Source organism: Chiloscyllium plagiosum, chromosome 36, assembly GCF_004010195.1.
Source record: "Chiloscyllium plagiosum isolate BGI_BamShark_2017 chromosome 36, ASM401019v2, whole genome shotgun sequence".
Lineage (NCBI taxonomy): Eukaryota > Metazoa > Chordata > Chondrichthyes > Orectolobiformes > Hemiscylliidae > Chiloscyllium > Chiloscyllium plagiosum.
Window position 1 is genome coordinate 1616183 of NC_057745.1, and position 24114 is coordinate 1640296.

Sequence of the window (24114 nt, forward strand, 5' to 3'; positions counted from 1 at the left end):
CAAATGCCCTTAATCCTGGCTCTAAAACGGGATGAGGATACTTTCTGAACAGTGGGCCGCACCCAGGGTGTATATCACTTCTGTACTAACCACCATCTATTGCGGTTGGATTCATAAGTGGCAGCCCCTTCCACAGCAGGCCATTTATAAATGGAACCTTGCGAGATGATTATTAATGATACAATTCACCAAAATTGAACAGATGTGAATGATTCAGTATTAGTGCTTGGACTTAAACCATGAGGAATACCAAAATACTGAACCACTGGCAGGTAATTCACTTCTCTAGGTTGGATACTGCATCTTCAACAGTTGCTATATCTCCAAATTAAGCAGACATTAATTTATTTAACATTAATTTAAATTGCTTAAACAGTTATAAAGAATACCATGAATACCTAGCTTATCAGCAACCTCTCTCATTCTCACTAGAAACTCAAACCAGGGATGAGCCACATGGAGTGCTCTATCATCCAGAAGAGGACAGTTGGAGGGTTTCAACCTGTTAAACAAGACAACAGTAAAATCAGTCTTCAGGGACATGAAATATGAGAAACATATCTTAAATCTAACAACTGCAAACATTTCCGAGTATGACAAATTGCATTTACAGTTGGATAATCAAGTCAATTAACTATCTTGAACGTTTATCACCCACAATAAAAGTGACTCAATTAGCTTGAAATAAAGTGGTGAATCTTATTTTTAATCCACTGTAAATAGGGGGGAGACCACTTTCAATCCAGTTTACCCCAATACAGCTTGCTATATCTTTTTTATCCAGCAGCACAGTTAAGCTTCTCCGACTCTTGTGATTTTTCATTGGGGTGGTACAGAATAGTGGGAGGGGCTTAAGAGAACCAGGAAAATTAAAGAAGCTGAACACACATTTGAATCGACGTCCACACCAAAATCAGATTCTCCTTATGGATGCCACATTAGATCCCAGACAGTGATCAATTCAAAGCCAGCTTCTCTGTGTCTTAAGTGATAGTTCTTTTTCATATATTATATCATCAGTATCACACAATTCAACATTAAATGATAATGTTCTTAAATAATAATTAATTTAGAAAACTGAAGGTGCAAAACATGCATCTTTAAGAATATTCATTTGCTTTCTTCTCCAGATTTATAGCATGCAGTAAAGCTTTCTATTTTGGGACAGTGAATAAAATCTATTTAATTCCTTTTCCACTCAGTCTCATTTTATTGGCTATCCTTCCTATCTTCACATAATAGATTCAAGTCCACACATCTCTGAGTGGGAATAATATAATTCACATATTAAGGTAACCACAGAAACAGCTATGTCTGATGTCCCACTGTTCAGAGGAGAGACAATTTTGCATGTCAATTTGTCTCGTATTGGCTTAAGTGGCGCCAGTGCTTTAAAGGTTTTCAAGGTTTTCAAAGGCGACAGACATTGATAAAAGAGTTACAACATTTTTCTGCAGGTTTGGGGTATGCCATTTCTGAAATGGAACATGCTGCTAGTGGAATCTCTGCACAGAACCCTTTCTGATACACCTGTATTTAAAGACAGACAGACTTTGATCAATGAAAGTCAGTTTAATTATATAAAATCATACAACATAGAAAGAGGCTTGTCAGCCTATTGTGCTTTTAAAAGAGCTACCAGTTATTCCCAATCCAGGCTCTTTCCCCATCCTGAAAATCCCTTATTTTCAAATACATATCCAATTTCCTTTTGGAATTTACTATTGAATCTGCTTCCACCATCTTATCAGTTACGAGGTCATCAAAACGCTGCAAAAATATCTTATTTCTCCCCCCACTCAACAGATATTTGCCAAATTATCTTGCATTTGAAATTTCTGGTAGCTGATCATCTTGCCCTTGGGAACCGTTCCTCCCTATTTACAGTATTTCTTACAATCCAATAAGACTCCCTTTAAAATTCTTCGTTCTTCCCTCAGCTTCTCCATGCTGTCCAAATAACTAAAGTCCCTCAGTCTCAAATCTTCCCTGCATTGTGTTCAAGATTTGAAATACTTAAATTACCGTGCCCAGAATTGGGCGCAATACTCATTATTTTAATTGATTTAAATACACAGAAACAGGAAGCTTAACTATGAAAGCATTCTTTTTATTGTGGTCTCTCAATTTCTCCCTAAAATCTGGTACTGCAGTAATTCTGTCAACTACTTATGGAAAATTAGATTAAAACCTGCATGTGGTGATGTACCACATGCACAATAACAAAGAGTGTAAACAGAAGGGAGGTATTCCTTGGCCCCAAGTCGACAGTCAGAGTAGAAAGAGGCAGGAAAGAGAGAAAACTATAAATTGGTGTATTATCTATCCAACATGGTGCAATTCAAAATTCATTACATAAGTCATCCACATGGGGGAAGTATGTTACAATAAATGTGTTTAAAGCAATAATTCATCAGGACAACTTCAACTACTGTTGGTATAGTAGAGAAATAAAGATTAAAATGTCTCAACTACCGAAACAAATACATTGTGAAGAAATGAAAATTAAAGCTGCCAATGCTTCGAATGCAAACAAACAGCAAGGAGATCAATATCTGAAAGATGACAGATGGGTTAACACATTCATAACACTTGATTATCATTGTTGTGTCAGATTCTTGCAGACTTTGCACCAAAACCTTTAAACATCTTCTCTCATCTCAGCTGCTGATTAACTCACCACCATCAGTTCTAGTCAAGTATTTCATGATTATTTCCATGTGGGGTGGAAATTTCACTTTAATGTGTTTTGCCCACAAGGATCAGAACCATTGAAAGAAGAAGCATTGACACCCAAGCTGGTCGTTCAGCCCATCCTGCTGAGCTATCACTTGATTCCAATCCCCTGTTTATTATTCATAACCAAGGATCCCTCTGAGTCTCTTTCATGTGCACTGAAACTTTAAACTTCCTGGTTGTGCCATATGGTAACAAAGGGACAACCTTTGATGTATCTCCCTGTGTGCACACTCGCAGCAGACAGAACATTCCCAAATCCCTGTAAATCTTTTCTCCAAGTACTTAGCTCATTCAAATAATAACTAAAAATATATAATTTGTCTCCTCCAAATATTCAAAAGTTTAAAAATACTTGCTCGTCAAGAAAACAACTCATTGCGATAATCATCACAATGTCATAATCCTGCTGTTGTGACCAAACTGAAAAAGGTACACACTATTCTTTCATTTTGCTAAATTATAAATTCAATAAATTTTAGTTTTTTGAAAACCAGAGGCCAGATTTTTAAATGCCATTGCAAGGGGAACTGATGTGATTTACAAACCACATTCCCAGAGGGAGTGCCTGGATCCTGCCATCTCTGAGAAGCATGCAAATTTTGAAAGAGAGAACAGGGAACATGGAAACCACTGATTGCCAATTAACAGCTCAGTAAACTACTCAAGGAACTTGTTAATGATAGGGGAGGGCAAGAATTTGACTTTCACATGTGAATTTGGCAAACCTAAACAAACATTCCATTATATAAGTGCACAGTTGTTCTGTTCAAAACAGGAAGTGGTAGATTTTTTTTAAATGCTGCAAAAGTACTTAGGGCACATGGGAGATCTCGTGCCAGATCTCACACATTACCTTGCGTTTAAGTGTTCATGCATCTGCCTGGTCTCTTCACTAAGACAAGGGCAAGCTCCACGTGGCTGCCGACTGCCTTTTCCACTCACATTCTATTGGCAAGTCACATTTCAAAACTCAAAACAGCATTGAGTATTGCGTGGGAGGTCTGCGCATCAGACTCCTGATGGCACCATGAAAATACAGCTTCAGATTTCTGGAAATGACACGAAAAACAAGCAACATAACTATCAATACACGAAAGAATCACCAGTCTCTTTCTGACTACTGTTTTTTCCTCTGGAAGCCTGTTTTCATTAAACATGTCTCTCATCACAGTCATACAGATGCAGTTCTCTATTTGAAAGGCTTTCAGAGTTAATTAAAATTAATTAAGAAAAATAAGCTTCTCTGAGGTGATGTTGGACGTTTGCCAAGCTATCATGAAATAGATTGCAAAGAACATTTTTAAAAGTCTTCCAAAGTAGCCAGCTTTTCAACAGTGTGATCAACTATAATCATTATGAGATGGAAATGTGTTGCTGGAAAAGCCCAGCAGGTCAGGCAGCATCTAGGGAACAGGAGAATCGACGTTTCGGGCATTAGCCCTTCTTCAGGAGGCTTCTTTCAGGCTAATGCCCGAAATGTCGATTCTCCTGTTCCCTAGATGCTGCCTGACCTGCTGCGCTTTTCCAGCAACACATTTCCATCTCTGATCTCCAGCATCTGCAGACCTCACTTTCTCCTATAATCATTATGAAGTGAAGTAGAATAAAAGTCTGAATTATTGGCATAATCACTTCAAGGTACTAACTGATAAATATTAACATGCTGTACCAGAGGGGGAGGATTCTTCATGGAAGTCTTCGAATCCCTCCAGACATTTTAAACAGGGACAATAGTCAAAAGCCAGAAATAGGTGCCATTCCAGCTACTCTTGGTGAGCTACTGACCAAACTAACAATGCTGTTAGTGAAATGTCTACTACCTTCATTCTTCGTCAGGAATTAGATAGGTTTTATTCTTAGAACATGAATGAAATGCTACATTTTAACCCATCCTTAGCTGCTCTGACAGCTGAACGTCTTGCTAGGCCATCTAGGAGGGTTGGATTGGCACAAGTAGAGGCAACTTTGCTGGACCAGGTGGTTCAACCATTCTGTACAAAATACACTGGCCTTTCTTGAGGGATGTTAGCAAACCAGATAGACTTCAGTGACAACCTAACTGCTTCTTGGGTCATTTTGACAGATTTATTGAATTAATCTCAAAACTTGCCACGTTGCAATTTGAATCCCTGACGTCAGGATTCCTGGCTCGCTACTGCCATAGCCGCTACAGTAGTTTATAGGGTTAGAGGAAAGGAAATAAGGAATAGCAAACTAAACCCACAACAGATAAACTAATTGCACAATATTAAAATTATAAAGCTCTAAAATGATGTTTTTGGATCATCTGGGGTCTACACTTGAAGAGTATTATTGTAGACATTTAAATGATGTTTTACTCCAAGTAGCTCCACCAAAAATTGGTTGCCAATAAGTACAGAGGAGTTACTTTTACGCTATTACCGCCCAAGTGTTTTATGACGGCATTATTTTGCCTGCACAGAGGTAAGAGAGGAACAGAAAGCATATCTCTTAACCAACCATCAGAATGAGACATCACAATTCTAAAATCATAGCTTAGTGGGATTAATTTGTTTAAGATAAGCAAAAGCCACGGCAGGCCACTTTTGCAAACTGTGCACAATGCAATGTTGATGACAGAGGCAGTTATCCCAAAACTACCAAAGAAAAGTGACACTAGTCTGAAAATTGATTCATTATAATGAGTCAATAAAATTTCAGCTGCACCCAAATCTTTAAGTTAGTTTAATTCCCTTCCTCCTGTGTTATACAAATAACATGAGAAAAATCTCACAGAATCACCAATAAATAGACACACAATGAGTCAAGCAATTTAAAAAGAACATGTGCTTTTTAAAAAGAAAGTAAAATAGGCTCAGTTCTCCAATAATTAATCATGCTTCATTTTCAATTCCTCAAAAAAAAAGAAAGCTCATGAGGTGGATTGGGATATTTCCTATTTCAAGATATTCTTGAATCTCCATCTGAAGAATTGAGAGGGAAAACAGAATGCAGAGGCAAAACTGCAAGACAGAGTTATGAATTCAACTCATGAACAAAGTCTGCCTCAGTCCTATTCATGATCTTCAAGTCTCACCAATCCAGTGAAAATCCCAACAGAAACACCCATCAATTGTAAAAACATAACAGCTATTGTAACATCTGGTAGTTACAAGAACTCATTTTAAATCAAATTCTAAGCTGGTTTGGGGATTTAAGTAATGTTCAGCTCAAAAGAGTAATCTGAAAGAATAGTTACAACATGAGAACCATTATTCCACTTATAGCGCTAAAAGTCTACATAATAAGGAAGCTGCCTTCAAACTGGTGTTGTTTTAATTTGGATCAGGATGGACTAGCACTTTACGAGCCAGCTGTCAGTATTCACAAACCTGGCTCCTGATTCCAGCTACTGAGAATTATTTGTGGGTATTAACCTAGGGATAAAGATGATGAATTTTGCATTTGTAATTGCTGGCAACCAGCTTGTGAATAAAGTTCTTCCAGAATCCGAATTAAAAGAAAATCTTGCATTTATAAAAGAAGAGGTGCAAAGCCTCCAAATTTAACAATACTCTGCACAGCCAATGAAATATTTTGATTTGTTATCACAGTTTTTTTTGTAACACAGGCAAAGGTGGTGGTTAAATGTGCTTACAGCAATGCTACACCGCAGGAAAAAAAAACTTAATTTGAAGCAAACACTGCACTAGATTCCCACAGAAACTGAGTTAGGGATTCCTGGCAGCTTTGGATCCACCCTGAAGAAAACAAAGACAAATCAAACCTTGCTTTGCAGTGTGCAGACACTTGTGAACTGGATCATACCAGGCTGACAAGTAATTGGGCCTATCAAGGAGAAAGCAATCAACTTCAGCAGGGTTTTTTTTAAACAATTTGGGTTATTCACAGCTTGCCACTATGGGACAGAAACAGGAGAACTTTACTGTTCTACCTGATATCCAGTCAGTGTTCCTGATCACTAATCCTAGTAGATCCTGAAGAAGTTTGTTTACATTTTGCAGTTGGTTGTGCAAGAGATCTTTACAAAATGATCTTCCTTTCCTTCCAAAATCTGCAGTTGTAAATTACAAGCTTGGCATTACAGAACTTCAATATTTAAACTTATTTCCTCTGACGCATTTTATCTTTAACAATAGCTATTACCATGGCCTCTTCCAGCAACTGGAAAGAGCTGCTCCTGGATGGATACCCCATAGAACTTAACCCTGGAAGTTGTGACCTCAGAGTCCAAATAATTCATACTGGAGCTGGCAGAAGATTAAAAGGATGCACTATTGGTATATTAGCAGGGGAGAGAATCAATCTCAAGTTTATGGAAAAGATTGTTTTTGGTTACATTCTGTAAAACATGGCCAGGACCTAAGTGTGAGCTGCAGTAAAGGCAGGCTTATAAAACACATTGTTGAATTTTTAGTCTGTATTCTTTCGCGCTTCTTCAAATCACACTCTGAGTAAAGCAGTAAAGAACATTTATATCTTTTACATAAACATTGATTGTCAATGATAAGTGGAAATAATTTAGTCTGATTATCTAGTTAATAAATTGTTAATTGCTGGATCCGCTCACCTAGCCACATAGACATGTTCACTGTTTAAAGAGACACCTTCATGGAAGAACTGCATTTTTAAACAATAACCAATTCCTTAATCTCCAACTATATTCCTTTCCTCTTTAGATGATGGTTGGTTTTGTTGCAGCATGATTCCATTTCCCTTTGTTATCTCATCTAAGTGGTCACACTTCTTGAGCCCAAACATGGCCAGCAGCTAGCTATTTAACTATGTAGAGCATCACAGTTCAGCTTAGCCTATCCTCATCTAATTTCCAAACACAATTATGAAGAAATTAATTGCTTTATACCATAATAACCTTTTTCCAAGTGTTCCAAACCATTTCCAAATGTCTTACATTGTGACTTACTTTGAAGTATCTATTGCTAAGTATGCATCCTTTCCAGGATTGCAAGAATGAAAGAAACACTTGCACTTTCATGACAGAAGGACTTGTCCAACTGCTTTACAGCCAATGTGATGTAGCGACTATTGAAATGCAGCAGACAACAGCTAATGTGACATTTAACTAATGTATTTTAGCAGACATTCTCTGAACCAATGTCAGCCAGACACTCAAGAACTTCTATGCTCCCCTTTACAATAACGCAATGGGATCTTTCATGCACTCAAGGCAGCACAGAGTCTCGGATTAATGCCTAAACATTAGAAATGACTATAAAGTATTTTTAATCAACTTGCACAGATATATTATGGCACAGCTCTGGAGCAGGTGGGACTTGAATGCAGGCCTCAAGGTCCAGGGGTAGAGACATTATCACTGCACCACAAGACGGTTCCAAGAAACTGCTCTAAAAATGAAGTCCAATGAGCATTACCTGCTCTCAATCAGTTCTGGAGCTATTATGGTGACCTGTCAGGGGAACTTGTTGCTCAGTGGTAATATCCCTACCACTGAGCCAGGAGGCCTGGGGTTAAGCCCTATGTCATGTTATGTTTAACCAGGTTGATAAAAATAACTTCTGGTTTACCCTTTTATAGGGTCCTGCATTTCTAACACAGATATAAACCTCAAGCAGAGATCAACAAGCACGGCCTAAGATTCAAACTTGGTCCATGCAGGACGGCACATACACATTGAGAAAAACACAGCTAACATTTCAGGTCAAAGATCCGTCGTCATCAGAAACGAATGCGAGCATGGATCGAAATCTTTAACACTATCCCTCTCCCTACAGATATTGCATAGATACTGAATATGTTTCCAGCACTTTCTGACTATTTCATTCTTAACAAATTAGATTCTTTAATTCTTTCTAAATAGCAGTGGCTGAACCCCACTATCATTCAACATTTTTGACAAATTTGTAATTTTGAGGCATGGAATAGAGAAAGCCAAGAATCAATCCTTCATCAGACTATTCCTCTCGAATTTTAGTCCTCATTTAAAAGGAATAAAATTCAAGTTTTGATTTGATTTACTGTCACGTGTAATTATTACAAATACTGTGAAAAGTGTTGTTTAGTGTCGCCACTCTGACAGCAGCTTAAAACACAGAAAATAAACCAAAACACAGAATATAAAGCCAGAAAGATAAACCAGTGAAGTTCATCTTATAGTCTTATCTCAATGAAGTTTGGTGGTGTTTGGAACAGCTCCCACCTTAGCTCAGCCATGACCTGGATCCGGACTCCTCCACCCCAATGCCTCGGGTCCATGCTACACTGCCGTGACCACTCTTGGCCGCATCACCACCACTGCTGGAATAAATTATACCCCAAACCAATCTCTAGAAATCTACTCACCCGTAATAATCCAGATAAACATACAAAAGATAGCGTAGCTCATGCTCAAGGCAGAAGAGGATGAAACAGCTGTAGAAGTCAAGCCCATCAGGAGACTGGTAAACAGGAACTGGGTGAGATTTCTGCATCACTCCCCCTGCGCAACTTAGTCTGACCAGGAACTGTCGAAAGTTGGCTAGCTCTGAAGGGATGAATACTCCTTTTCTGTCGAGACAAATATAAAAACAAAATCAAACTGACAAGAGGTTGCAGTAATAAATTCACAAATCACGCTACTTCTCGTCCACAGATAACAAAAAAAAGTCTGTACATTTTGGCAACTCAATCCTCAAAATTTGAGAATAATAACTAAATTTTCTTTAAAAAAGTAAACTTGAACTTTTTTTTTAAAACGTGGGCCCATGGACTGTTGTGAGGTCAATTAAACAACTTACCAGCAACAATTGAAAAGATTGACAACAGCAGTGATTTATTCTACAATTAACAATAGCCATTGGCATAACAGAATTATGGTAGAAAGAAAGGCTCAGTCTCTACATTCCTAATATTAAAGGCCTTTGCAGTTCGTTCACTATATTACCGATTTTACTTCAACTGGGGGTATTCAAAAAAAAAACTAGGCTTTTAATGCTATGTTGGCACTTATATTCATGAACTCAGAGGTATTTACCTTGCCAATATGTCCAATATCTCATTTCTCATGTAGTTACTGCAATGTGTGCTCTGATTCACAATATCAGGGGACAGAGGTGGCCAATTTGCAGAATTCTCACTACTTTGGAACATTTCAATCCAGTCACGAACTTTGGCCCAACAATGCCTGGATGTGAGGCTGGTCCACAATACCTCAGGACTACAAAATTGAATTGCTGCGGGGAGATCTGTGTAACAGGATCAGCAATTAATAAAGGAAGTAACAAACAGTAGTTTTAAAAATGACAGAAAAATAACGGCACCCAGAACAGGATAAATACATCGTAAATTCTAAGCAACCAAATGAAAACGTATGATGTTATGTGACAATTAGGCCTTGGATAGAGAGACAGTCCAGAAGAGAGACACAAGGCTGATATTCAGTATTAGAAAATTGAAATTATTGCAATTTCTCCAAAACAGTTAAGTTCTTCATCCTTACAAGGGATTTTATTGAGGCACAATTTTGAAACCTTAACAATGAAGTAGGGAATATGGGATTAAAAGAAACAAAGGTAAAGTTAGAACTGCTCAAATCTCACCACACAAGAAACTAAACCTCATTACAAAACTAATCCAAAGGCTGCTTTTTGAAATTGCACCAAACAAACAAGATGTTGTCATATACAGAGGAACCTTGATTATCTGAAGGACATGAATGGGAGTATTTTGTTGGGTTAATCGAATGTCAGATAATCAATGCCAGAAAACAGCTAGCCACACATCGGGACCTTGCGATCCCGTTCAGATAATCCGAAATTCGGTTAACTGAATGCCAGATAATTGAGGTCCCTCTATATCCACTGATGTACGTACTAAATATATTCCATACTTACCCACATCCAATTCTCTACATAACTTTATTTGCTCTTTTGCCACCTTATCCCACCATTTGGCCCAATCCAAAATGACTACACAACAGTTTGAATCTCTTTCTCCATGTTCAGTATTCCCAACATCAGAGTTTATAATAGGTTCCAGGACAGCTGCAAAACTGGGATCAATATTTTCAGCCTGCAAAACACTGGAAAGGCCCACAAAAATCAATATTTTTCACGAAATTCCTGCTCATAATTGATCATAGATATGTTGCTGAAAAGATATTTACTTAGTCATTGCTAAAGCTAGAAAGATAGCAAAAAAATTCCAAAAGCCAAATACCTCAGTTCCTTTCCTGCTCCAAAATTCTAAGAGACCAGCATTTTGATTTCTTATGTACATAATGTTAGTATTCTTTACATGACCAGTGCTGCAATATTTCTTATAGGATTCCCAATAATGCTAACTTTCACATCTCCTGGCTTTGTGTGTAGAAAATCATGTCTCACAAACTTGATTTGAATTTTTTGAAGAAGTTACAAAGAGGATTGATGAGGGCAGTGCAGTAGACATGATCTACATGGACTTCAGTAAAGCATTCGACTAGGTTCCCTCTTGGGATTCTGGTTAGCAAGGTCAGATCTCATGGAATAGAGGGGAAACAAGCCATTTGGATACAGAACTGGCTGAAAGGTAGAAGACAGAGGGTGGTGATAGAAGGTTGTTTTTCAGATTGGAGGCCTGTGACCAGTGGAGTGCCATAAGGATCATTGCTGGGTCCACTACTTTTTGTCATTTACATAAATGATTTGGATGTGAGCATAAGAGGTATAGTTAGTAAGTTTGCAGATGACACCAAATTTGGAGGTGTAGTGGACAGCGAAGGTTACCTCAGAGTACAACAGGATCTTGATCAGATGAGCCAATGGGCTGAGAAGTGGCAGATGGAATTTAATTTAGATAAATGCAAGGTGCTGCATTTTGGGAAAGCAAATCTTAGCAGGACTGATACACTTATTGGTAACTTCCTTGGGAGTGTTGCTGAACAAAGAGACCTTGGAGTGCAGGTTCATAGCTCCTTGAAAGTTGAGTCACAGGTAAATAGCATAGCGAAGGCGGCGTTTGGTATGCTTTCCTTTATTGGTCAGTGCATTGAGCACAGGAGTTGGGAGGTCATGTTGCAGCTGTACAGGACATTGGTTAGGTCACTTTTGGTAATATTGCGTGCAAATCTGGTCTCCTTCCTATTGGAAAGATGTTATGAAACTTGAAAGGGTTCAGAAAAGATTTACAAGAAAGTTGCCAGGGTCAGAGGATTTGAGCTCTAGGGAGAGGTTGAACAGGCTGGGGCTGTTTTCCCTGGAGCGGAGGTGGAGGGGTGACCTTATAGAGGTTTATAAAATCATGAGGGGCATGGATAGGGTAAATAGATAAGGTCTTTTCCCTGGGGTGGGGGAGTCCAGAACTAAAGGGCATAGATTTAGGGTGAGAAGGGAAAGATATAAAAGAGACCCAAGAGGCAACTTTTTCACGCAGAGGTTGGTGCATGTGTGGAATGGGCTGCCAGAGGAAATGGTGGAGGCTAGTACAATTGCAACATTTTAAAGGCACCTCGATGGGTATATGAATAAGGAGGGTTTGGAGGGATATGGGCCGTGCGCTGGCAGGTGGGGATATCTGGTTGGCAGGGACTGAAGGGTCTGTTTCCGTGCTGTACATCTCTGTGACTCTAATTAGTGTAAGTTTTGATGCTGTGCAATATCCCATTTTTTAAAATTACTGTCAATTTTGACCATATGTCAGTTGGTTTATCTAAACATTTTAGGCATCTCTGCCCAGTTCATCCAACGGATGTAGACATAGCCATTGAGGTTAGTAAATAGTAACTCAGTCAAATTCAGGAGTACACCAATTGTAACACTTCCATAGTTTGGCTGAAAGGAGTTAATTTGGGTTACTTCCCTAGAGAGAATTGCTTCACTATTCTTCACTATATACTTCACATTTACTGCATTATCGGTGAAACAAAGTGGAGCTTATAAAGTTTAAATAAAAACTAAATTTTTTATTAACTTATTTTTCTAAACAACCCTTTAAGAGATGCCACTACACACTTCTGGCGTAGGTGGGCCTTGAACCCATATCTCCCAGTCCAGTGGGAGGGACACTACTACCGCACCATAAGAGAGCCCTAAGCATGTTGATGAACCAAATGGGAATTTAAGGCAATTGTTCATCAAGATCATTAATCAGCTATGATGGGATTTGAACTCAGGTTCCCAGATCATTTCCTGGCTCTTGTCATCATTAGTCCAGCAGCATTGTCATTATGCCGTTGCTTCCTGAAAACATTTAGCCAAAAACGGATACCCGCGCAATTTCATTTACAGATGCCTAAGGGAAAGACAATGAACGAGGACATACCACAACCCAAAGGACTAGCCACACTAAGGACAAACATGAAGACAGCTAACGATCCGCATCCATGAACACCACCTAGCCACGAAACGACACGACCAGCTATCCTTAGTAGCCACATACACAGAAGACAAGCAACATGAGTTCGACTGGGACAACACTACTATTATAGGACAAGCCAAACAGATCAGCCAGGGAATTCCTAGAGGCATGGCACTCATCCTCCGATTCAATCAATCAATAAGCACATCGACCTGGACCCAATATACCGACCACTGCAACAGACAGCTGGAACTGACAACCGAAAGCAGCAGATTCAAACCACTACAAATGCCGGAGGAAAGATCACAGAAGCGCTTCACAGGAGGCTCCCAAGCACTGAGGATGTCACCTAGACAGGGGACGAAACGTCTGCAACACAAATTCCCAGCTCGGCAAACAGAACCACAACAACGAGCACCCGAGCTACAAATCTTCTCACAAACTTTGAACATTTCTCATGCACCTCTACTAAAAGAACTGAACTTTAAAACAACAAAACTACATAAATGATGCCAAGTGTGAATCCATCCAATTACATAAAAGTCACAACTGACCAAGAAGGAAAACTTGCAAGACCACAAAACAAAGCAGTGAAAGCAAATGCACTAATTTGAAGGTGAGAGACTTTATGGCTCTCAGAAACAAGGGAATGAAATGCCAGCCTGGCAAATAGAATATTGTTGTGAAGGTGTAGGTTTGTACTGTACCTTTAAGGGAGCTCAAATTTCTGTCCGGCACAAAGTGTGCTAAAAGAATTTAAAATGTAACATTTGACCATGAAACCAATAGTGCAGATGAGTTGCCATGATACAAAAAACAAATTCAAGTTCTGCCAGTTTAAAATTATGCCCTCAGATACCAAGATCCAATCAAATTTGAATTTAGTATTTTGACAACATCAAACTAATGAAATGATTGATGTTTTGGGGTATAAAACAGGCCCTTTTGAACAGTTGGGGGAGAACTGCCAAGAAAACCAACAAGTATAGACTGCGAGATGAATAGCTCTCTAAAAAGGTACCTCCTCATATGAAAGGCCTGTGAAGGGAAATACTGAAGAAAACATGACAGAGGAAAATCTACGGAGGAAGATACAAAGAGAAGATTTGACAGCTGGCTGGTTTTAAAATTCGAATTTCTTTTTGTAAACCATAAATCAGGGTTTTTAAGACTTGACAAGTATTGTAGAGTGGGGAGATAAAAGGTAGGTTTAAGAGAAAGGAGTTGTAAATAGTTATTGATTTTAATATTTTCTGTTGGACTTAAAGAATAAAATTGTTAATAATTACTTTAAATAGTGACCTCTGGGATAGTTCATTTCCTCTCGAAATTTAACAGATTACGACACGAGATGAGTTTCTCAGTGTGTAGGGTATAAATTAGCAGAGGGGTTTAGACAATAGACAATAGGTGCAGGAGTAGGCCATTCTGCCCTTCGAGCCTGCACCACCATTCATTATGATCATGGCCGATCATCCTCAATCAGTATTCTGTTCCTGCCTTATCTCCATAACCCTTGTTTACCTCAGCTCGTAACAGTATCATCAGGAACACAGAGTTTCATGAAGTCTAGTGCAGGAAATTATAAAGCCACTTTTAATTATTAAAAATAAATAAGTCAGCACTACCTGAATAGCCCGAAGTGACAGACATACACAGGCAACGTAAAACAACCTACAGAAGCCAATGAACTTGCAGAAATGAAAATCCAATCTGTAAATACAGAATGAGTTTCTATTAATAGAGCAGTTCTTCTGAAATACTGGAACAAGCACAATGAGCTGAAAGCCGACTTCTGTGACACTCCACTCAGAGTCAAGGCCAAAACCAATCTTCAGTTGAAGCAGGGAGTGTGGGACAATAATTGAACTCGGTTCACAATTTATGAAATGATACATCTGTCCTTATAAATTCCTATTGGCAATGTAACTTGTCTATTTAAACTTAGCAGAGGACTCTCAGTACCAGGAAGGAGGATGTAATTAGAGCAGGGCCGGTATCCAAGAATCAAGATGAGTAGCACTTACAGGTGTAAGATTTTTTAACATATCAATAATAGACATTGACACAATTATCCCAGCTGATGGAAGTACGGAGTCAGATTCCAGAATAAAATCTGGTTTGATTTTTTTTTGTTTAGTTGGTTAATATGGTGGTCAGTCACTGAGTCAAATTATCATTAGACTGCAGATTTATTCAACAACAAAAATGTATTATACAAAAGGAGGCAGTTAGCAAGGCCTAAAATACACAAAAGAAAATGTCAACTGAATCTGTATCATACAAACTCATACCACATAAATTATACCCCATCTCAACTCTTTAATGTTCTACTCACTAAGTCCAGGCAGTTTCATTACCTTGGACTGTGGAGACAATCTAATGAGTCCTTTAAAAGTCTGCCATGAACTTTCCCACAAACCCTCAACTTTCTTTATTGCAATAACCTTCAGATTGCTAATCTTTTATCGGTTATAAGTTCCACAAACTGAAATCTTCTAAGTAATTGGTCCCTGAAGGATTGAATTATAAAAAAGGCTGGGACCTTTTTCACTGGAGTGGAGGTGGTCAAGGGGTGACCTTACAGAGTGACAGAGATATACAGCACAGAAACAAACCTTTCGATCCAACTCATCCATGCCAACCAGACGTGCTAAATTAATCTAGAAGCATTTGTCAGCATTTGGCCCGTATCCCTTTAAGTCCTTCCTATGCATGTACTCATCTATGTGCCTTTTAAAATGCTGTTTTAAGGTTCAGAAAATAATGAGGGGCATAGATAAGGTGTCTTTCCTCTCGGGTGAAGATTTCAAGACTAGGAGCATATTTTTACGGTGCGAGGAGAAAAGACTTTAAAAAAGACACAAGGGGCAACTTTTTGTTTTGCACAGAGTGGTTAATGTGTGGAATGAATTATAGAGATAGCAGATGTGAGTACTGTTACAACATTTAAAAGACATTTGGATAAATAGATAATTAAGAAATGTTTGGAGGGATATGGGCCAATTGCTGACAGCTGGGACTAGTTTAGTTTGGGTTTATAGTAGGCATAGACTGGTTGGACCAAATGACCCGTTTCCATGCTGTATGATTATGACAGACGTGCACGTGTGGGGGTGAGGATGGGGGCAGTATTTGGAAAACTAATTGAGATAAAACACTACTCCTATGTATCACATGCAGAAATACTTCAAGTAACCTGATAGAGCAATTTCATAGAATCTAGAAAATCTCTCTTTCTACTTTATCATTATTAGAACTTTACACTCGCTCTATAAATAGGCTCCCCTTTGTAAAAAATTATAAAGTAATTTATAATGATAGTTCAATGATAGTTATCACTTTTTTCAGACATTAATTTTATTAATGGAAACTTAAGTGTTTCAATACTCATATGCAATGAGCTTATTAAGGTAATTCTAATTCTTTCCAATAGCTACATGCTCTATACACAATACAAGTCTCCTACTAGAAAAAAAAATCCAATTAGATTGTTAAGCATTTCAAAACAGCTTACATATTTTGTAAATTACCAGAATGTCATAGAAATAAAGGAAGTGGGGACAAGGTCCCCTGTCCTCACTTTGCTGAGCATGAGAGGTCATAGCAATGCTATTACATCCTGACAAAGTTACACCAACAAGGGAAGTTTAGAAAGTTCACTAATAAAATCAGTTAACTTGATATCTCCATTCATTCCTTTCCTGAATAAAATGACTAAAAACACTGCAGTTTGCTAGCCACAATAACTTGGCTCAGAAGTGACCTGGAGAAGGGCATTTGGCCATCAGTAAAAGCACAATTAAAACACTCAATCTCAAAACAGTTTGTCATTTAAAATTGTGTAGAAAGCTTCTGAGGTGATAATAGGAGTACTCCAGAATGGATATTGACCCCAGCTAATGACAATACTACACAAGTCAGATCGGAGTGAAACCTGGCTTGATTAATAAATTTGATTTTTGCACTTTAATTACAGGAGGAATGCGCAGTCACCAAACATATGCACACAAAGGAAAATATAACTACATATACAGTATATATAAATAAAGATCCGCATATAATCAGTAAAAATACTCAACCCTTTTCGCTACAATATCCCTTACAGTCACTCGATCTCAAGGAAGTCCCAACGTTTTAATTTCTAACTCAAAATGACCTTTCTTTGACTCCTCCATGGATTGCAGAAGCACCTCAACGCTTCTTTTAAGCTCTGATGACCTGAAGCTACATTGCTAATGCGAAAGTATGGACGTTTCGAACAACTGAGTCTGGAAACTTCTACAAATCTCACATACTCGGTCTGAAGAACAATACAAACCAAACTCTCTGGCTGAGGACTTGTCGAAACTAGCAAACTGCCGTTCTGAGGGGATGACTGATCTTCTGTACTCAATTTATTAGTGACCCGTGACCATCTGTCTCATAAAGCTTGACTTTGTAGACATTCAACAATTTGCTTCCTAATTAGCTACTCAAGTTATTTAAATTAAGTCACATGCTTCCTTTAGTTCTCTGCTCAAAATGACTTCTGACTTTTGCCAATAACCTCATTCCTTCACACAACTAAAAACTAAAACCTGCTCTTCCTCCATTTTCAAAGCCAAGTTCCTAAATAATAGTAATAGACTATAAACGTACCAACAGTGCTTACAACTAAATGTAATGGTTAGTGGATTGTTGTCAAACTTCCATATTTAAAAAAGGATAAGGAGAAAACATATTCCAGATCTTTAATGTTAATGTTTTCAAAAGATGCCAAGGCTGATTGTCTCACATACCTTGCATAACAAAATAAACTCTGCAGCCCAATACAATCTACACCATCTAAATATTAGATTAAGTCACTTCAGGACTTCTATAGTACAAATGTGACAAATAACCTAATCATTTCTGGGTTGCAGAGGGTGAAATAAAAGGCAAACATTCAATTTCTGATCATTATCTTATCAATCTTGTGGGAAGTCACGTGCATAAATGTCAGGAAAAGACATCATTGGGTTCAGTTGCATGGGTAACAACCCAAGGCTTTTACATGAATGATCATTTGTGGTAGGCTACAAAGACAGCTGATGCTGCTGAATGAGACTTCAGCAAGGAGCAATGTTATCAGTGTGCAAGGGAGGAACTGCATAGAAATATATCCTTCAAGGGCTTGTGTGGAGCATTGATAGTGTTTGACTAGGAGGCCCAGTTTCAAATCACATCTGCTCCAGTAATGTATAATAGCATCACTGGACAGGACAGATTAGAAAATACTTATAAATATCTCTTTAGGATATCCTAAGTGCTCTTGTGGCACAGTGGCTGCAGGTCCTACCTAATCTCGGGATGTGTGTCATGAAGTGCCTAAACAGGTTGATTATTAAAATAACTATCAACACATTCTGGAACAATTCTCAAAAATGAATTATACAACAGAAAGAATGTGTACACTACAATACCCAAGACAGGGTATAAAAAATTACTCTTGCTATTCAATGTTATCTGATTGCAACCCCTAGTATTTTCCTCTTGCCTGGAGGAACCAATCTTGATAGTGAGCACCCAATTGACTAATAAGTGGGTTTTCTGCATATTTTTAACAAATAATATTTTTCTGCAAATTAAAACATACAATTATCCAGCACATTTAATGAACTGAGGACATTCCAAAGTATTTTACTGCCTGAAGTATAGTTACTGTAATGCAGCAAAAGCCACCACCAATTTGGTTGTAATAAACTCCCACCAGTTTTGTGATAATGACTGGGTAATTTGTTTAAGTGATGTTGATAGAAATGATAAATATTGGCCTGAATACTGGGAAAAATTTTGTTGCTTTTCAAAGTAATGCCACATGATCCTTGTACAACCATCAATAGGGCAGATATGGACAGTTTTAAAGCCTTATTCAAAATCCTCTGATCGTGTAGGTCCCCCTCAGTCAAACTGAAGCATCAATCCAGGCTTTGGTTTACAAATCTGAAACGGGACATGACATACAACCTTCTAACATAGGCAACAATGCTACCAACAGAGCTGAGAGACACAATTTGTAATAATGCAAGAGAAAAACATATTCTGGAAAAATAAATTATAAAATATCAAGTACTATGTACTATGCAGCAATTGAGGAGCATGAAGGTTATGTTCAAGTTGAGGCAGTAGAGGTCTTGTTTAAGCACAACTAAGATGGAGTTGAAAATTCTCTTAAATTACAAAAAGCCAATTATAAAAAGTTTACAGGAAGAAATTGAAAACTGCAATGCGATTTCACAATTCAATGTTGAAGAGATGTAAGCAAATTTCTAGATTTTACCCTGCATTAGAAAACTGCTCAGTTATTAAATGTTATGGAGCAGCACATCAAAATTCAATGTAAAGAATCAGTTTCTGCCTTCTAGCACAGCAACTTTGACAAGGTATCAAACATAATAATAAACTTTTCACCTCTGCTTCACTGCACACACCCAGAAAGAGATTAAAGCTGAACATGTATTAACATTATGTATGAAGGAGTATAAGACAATAATTCAGTTTTGGATTTCACCCATCGAATTTCTGCTGTCACCTTTGACAATACAAGGAAGTTTCAGCCAGATGTTCGCTCATAATTCACAGGTAGCCACTGTGCATCATATAAAAATGAATTTACCTGTTCTGTAAAGGACATTCCACGATTTGCGTAGAGGAATATAGGTTCTCTACAAAGTGAACAAACTTAACCCACTCCTTCTCTTCCTCAGATAAACAGTCCTGGAGATTTTCCACCTTAAAAAAATGTAAGGAATTCATCAGGAACAGGCATAAAATAATTACAGCTCATGGAGACCGTTAATGTTCTTTCCATGCATCAATTTTCCATGGTTCACTCCATAACATTAGTTAAGTGATCCTTGGATGATTCCAGAATTTGTATCATTTCAGCTGTGTCTTATCTTACCCTATCCAGAAAAGCCACTCCTAGTTGGGCTCACTCATTCCATGAATAACTGCTCCTGATATTAGTCACGGATTGAGGTTAACTTAGCGTAACTCCTGATTTAGACTATGCTATGCAATTTAGCACATTACAAACATCTAATAGGACCAATCAAGAGTAATGAATGACAAATTGCCCTTGCATGCATGAATCCCACTAATCTGTGTTACTGACTGGGGAATAGAATAATTGATCCTTAAGTACTTAGATCCTGCCTACAGGGACTCTGTACACATTTAAATTCATGTCAAATATATTTTAAAAGTGCCTGGTGCCTTCAACAGAATTTGAGAGCTGCTCATACCTAGTTCGATATGACACCACAATTGCTGCAGTTAGACTCCATGCTACATCTAACAGAGTTAAAAATCACAACACCAGGTTATTGTCCAACAGGTTTAATTAGAAACACACTAGCTTTCGGAGCAACGCTCCTTCATCAGGTGATAGTGATGATGAAGGAGCGTCGCTCCGAAAGCTAGTGTGCTTCCAATTAAACCTGTTGGACTATAACCTGGTGTTGTGTGATTTTTAACTTTGTACACCCCAGTCCAACACCGGAATCTCCTAATCATATCTAACAGAAGTAGTGTAAGTTACCCTTTTCTAGATAGCCTCCTGGTTACTCCTATCCACAGTCAGTTTGAGGTCCAAAACAGGGGTGTTATACAAGTTATCAATGGGAAACAGTTTTTTCAGCTAAACGTGAAGCACAAAATAGAAGCCAAGAAATGATAACTTCACCCTCAACCCCAATTCACCTAAAAGGCAAGAATGGTGGAGGGGTGATAGAGGGAGAAGGTCTTCTCCAGAAAGCATTCTGTTAGGCAAACACGATGAAAACATCTTTTTTAAAGTAGTTATTTTTGATTATCTACACATTTCTCGATGAAACCACATGGATCAGTTTAAACTGTAGCTTATCCTCTGATCTCACTGGAGCACTTCCAAAACATCAGTCGTGGCTTCCCTCACAGCTGTAAACTAATTCTATAAACTGGTGAGCACTGCAAACAGATTTCAATAAACACCCAGTACATTACTGAACAAGGAAGATTCTTGGAACAAACTTGAAAGATGCAAACACTACAAGATATCAGATTACACTACCCACGCAAATAGAGTGATAGAGATGTACAGCACGGAAACAGACCATTCGGTCCAACTCGTCCATGCCGACCAGATATCCCAACCCAACCTAGTCCCTCCTGCCAGCACCCGGTCCATATCTCTCTAAACCCTTCCTATTTCATATACCCATCTGGATGCCTGTTAAAAGTTGCAATTGTACCAACCTCCACGACTTCTTCTGGCAGCCCATTCCACAAACGCACCACCTTCCGCGTGAAAAAGTGGTCTCTTATTCCTTTCCCCTCTCACCCTAAACCTATGCCCTCTAGCTCTGGATTCCCCACCCCAGGGAAGAGACCTTGCCTATTTATCCTATCCATGCCCCATAATTTTATAAACCTCTATAAAGTCACCGCTCTGCTCAGACGCTCCAGGGAAAACAGCACCACCCTATTCAGCCTCTCCCTATAGTTCAAATGCTCCAACCCTGGCAGCATCCTTGTAAATCTTTTCTGAACCCTTTCAAGTTTCACAACATCCTTCTGATAGAAAGGAGACGAGAACTGCATGCAATATTCCAACAGTAGCCTAACCAAAGTCCTGTACAGCCGCAACGTGACCTCCAAACTTCTGTACTCAATACCCTGACCAATAAACGAAAGCATACTAAATGCCTTCTTCACTATCCTATTTACCTGCGACTCCACTTTCAAGGAGCTATGAACCTTTGTTCAGCAACACTCCCGAGGACCTCACCATTAAGTGTATAAGTCCTGCTAAGATGTGCTTTCCCAAAATGCAGCACTTTGCATTTATCTAAATTAAACTCCATCTGCCACTCCTCAACCCATTGGCCCGTCTAATCTAGATCCCGTTGTAATCAGAGGTAACCTTCGTCACTACAATTCCAATTTTAGCATCATTTTCAAAATTACTAACTAGAACATCTTAAGCTCACATCCAAACCATTTATATAAATGACGAAAAGTTATGGACACAGTAGTGGCACGCCAGGTCACAGGTCTCCAATCTGAAAAACAACCCTTCACCACCACCCTGTCTTCTACCTTGGAGCCAGTTCTGTATCCATGTTTGGATATATTTTAAACCATTTTTGATATATAAACACATTGGGTAAAAGGGACAACAGTAATTAGAGCAGAAGTCACACACAGGTCATTATTACTTGTAGCACATGATTTAGTTTTTTGCAACAATAATAGAAGCCCAGGAACTAAGATCCAGGAGTGATTTAGAATTGCATCTTTCATTCTGAATTTTCAAAGACATGTTCTCAAAGCACATCAGAGAATGCTTCCTTGCATTGTCAGAAATACCAAGATCAATGAAACACATCTTTGAAAAGTAGAGCCTGCAAATCGGACTGAATAGCATTGTTCAAATTCCCCACTATTTCAATATCGTTGTTAATTCTCTTTAGCTGAAACAGGCTAGTCCACCATTTAGATTGAGGAGAGTAATTTTATTCAGAGATCGCAGCAACTAACAGGTTTCTACAGGTGCGTATTGTTGTTAACAGCACAAGCAGTTCAGGAAAAACAAAGAAAAACAGGGAAGCATTTTACCTTTTTTACTTCAAAATAAAAGTGGCAATATATAGGTATAATATGCTCTCTCTCTGATTCTGGAGATCAATCAAGCAAGCAAGCAAGCATAGATCTAGATTAGATAAAGTGCGTTTATACTCCACCACAAAATTGAAGTTGGTCATCAATCGCCTTCCCCCCGCCCGTTCAGTGGTGCACAGGGATTGTCAGAATTCACAATTTACAGAAGAAATGTTAAACCAAGGTCCTATCTGCTCTGTTTTCTGCAATGCCCTGACTACTATTTACTCCACAACAAACCATGCTAAAACAGCTTATTTCTTTTTTCTCCCCTTGTTTTGAAATACCTTTCCTCCTTTACCTGTAAAATGTAGACAGTAATGAAACTATACATCTAACCTGAGAAGAGTGAAAGTAATGTTCTTACTGTACATCAAAAATCTTCAAACTTCATAAGACGAGCAGTTTAAGTTTTATTAAGGACAACAAGGAAGATAACGGCATTAGATTAGCAATCACCGAGTTCCCAACAAAATCACAGTCAGAAAACAATAAACCATTGCTAATTTAGTTGGTCACATGCCAAGAACAACCAGACAGGTATTTGGATGGATACAAAAATGGAAAGCATTAGAAGCAAAAATAGTAACAAAACACATGAAGACTGACTCAGAAAAACCTGGCTCTAATTTAAGTTCAGGAATACCATGCAATTACCATTTAGTGATAGTGTTTCTCACTTAACTGGGGATAAGTACACAACAAGAGACATCAAATTGTAATACAAAGGAAACATATCCGACCTTTGCTCTAAAATTGGAGCCTGTGTAATCTAATTTGTCTACTCTCTCTTCTGAAACAAGGCAAAACATTCTGTATAAAATTCCCAAGTTAAAACTCCCTTGCTATAGATAGGAAATGAGGTGTAAAATGTAAAGAGGAACTGTAAGAAAGAAAAAAAAACTCAGACACTCTGATTTTATGGGGCATGCAAACATATATTTGATTTCTCCTTCTGTAAACTATAGTATGTGGAGTCAAATCATCTCAGCACGAAGTACTTTACATGTAAGAAGTGTTAAATCCCGTAATTAGATAGCTGTTTGCTGCTTTAGATTGGGATGGAAATTTTTTTTAGCAAAACCTAAAATCTCCCTTGATTTGTGATTTACAAGAAAAACATCCAGCTTGAAATGCTTAATGCATATTTGGGGAGGTAGGGTGCAAAGATAGACAGGAAAGAGAAGAAACACAAGTTTCTATTATACTACATTCCAGATGTTTAATATACATTATAAAATGTTGCAATGTATCCAATTATCACCTATTTAATTCAGGCAGGAAGGGAGATGAAAGGTAGCCTGACTCTATCCTGTTTTTGTGACTGAAAAATGGATCAAACAGAGTTCCATCCCAAGTGGGTGTGTATGTATGCGCCACACGAACCATCTGTCTCACTGTTCGGGAGTTAAAACAGGAATAAATTAGTTTCAAAGA

The 24114-nt window shown here is 38.3% G+C and overlaps 1 protein-coding gene across 5 annotated transcripts in view; it reads right to left on the reverse strand.

Annotated features, from left to right (window-relative positions):
- Window positions 1-24114, reverse strand: part of spg11 (SPG11 vesicle trafficking associated, spatacsin) — a 140898-nt gene that overhangs the window by 80802 nt on the left and 35982 nt on the right. For all 5 annotated transcript variants that reach the window (XR_006309443.1, XM_043677119.1, XM_043677122.1 and 2 more), the window contains 5 exons: window positions 19652-19767; window positions 10572-10759; window positions 9713-9923; window positions 9043-9246; window positions 399-502 (listed from right to left, as the gene is read on the reverse strand). Coding sequence is in view for 4 of the 5 variants with exons in the window: in XM_043677119.1 (XP_043533054.1) it covers window positions 399-502; window positions 9043-9246; window positions 9713-9923; window positions 10572-10759; window positions 19652-19767 (823 nt within the window). In the remaining variant the exon portion in view is untranslated. The remainder of the gene's footprint in view (window positions 1-398; window positions 503-9042; window positions 9247-9712; window positions 9924-10571; window positions 10760-19651; window positions 19768-24114) is intronic.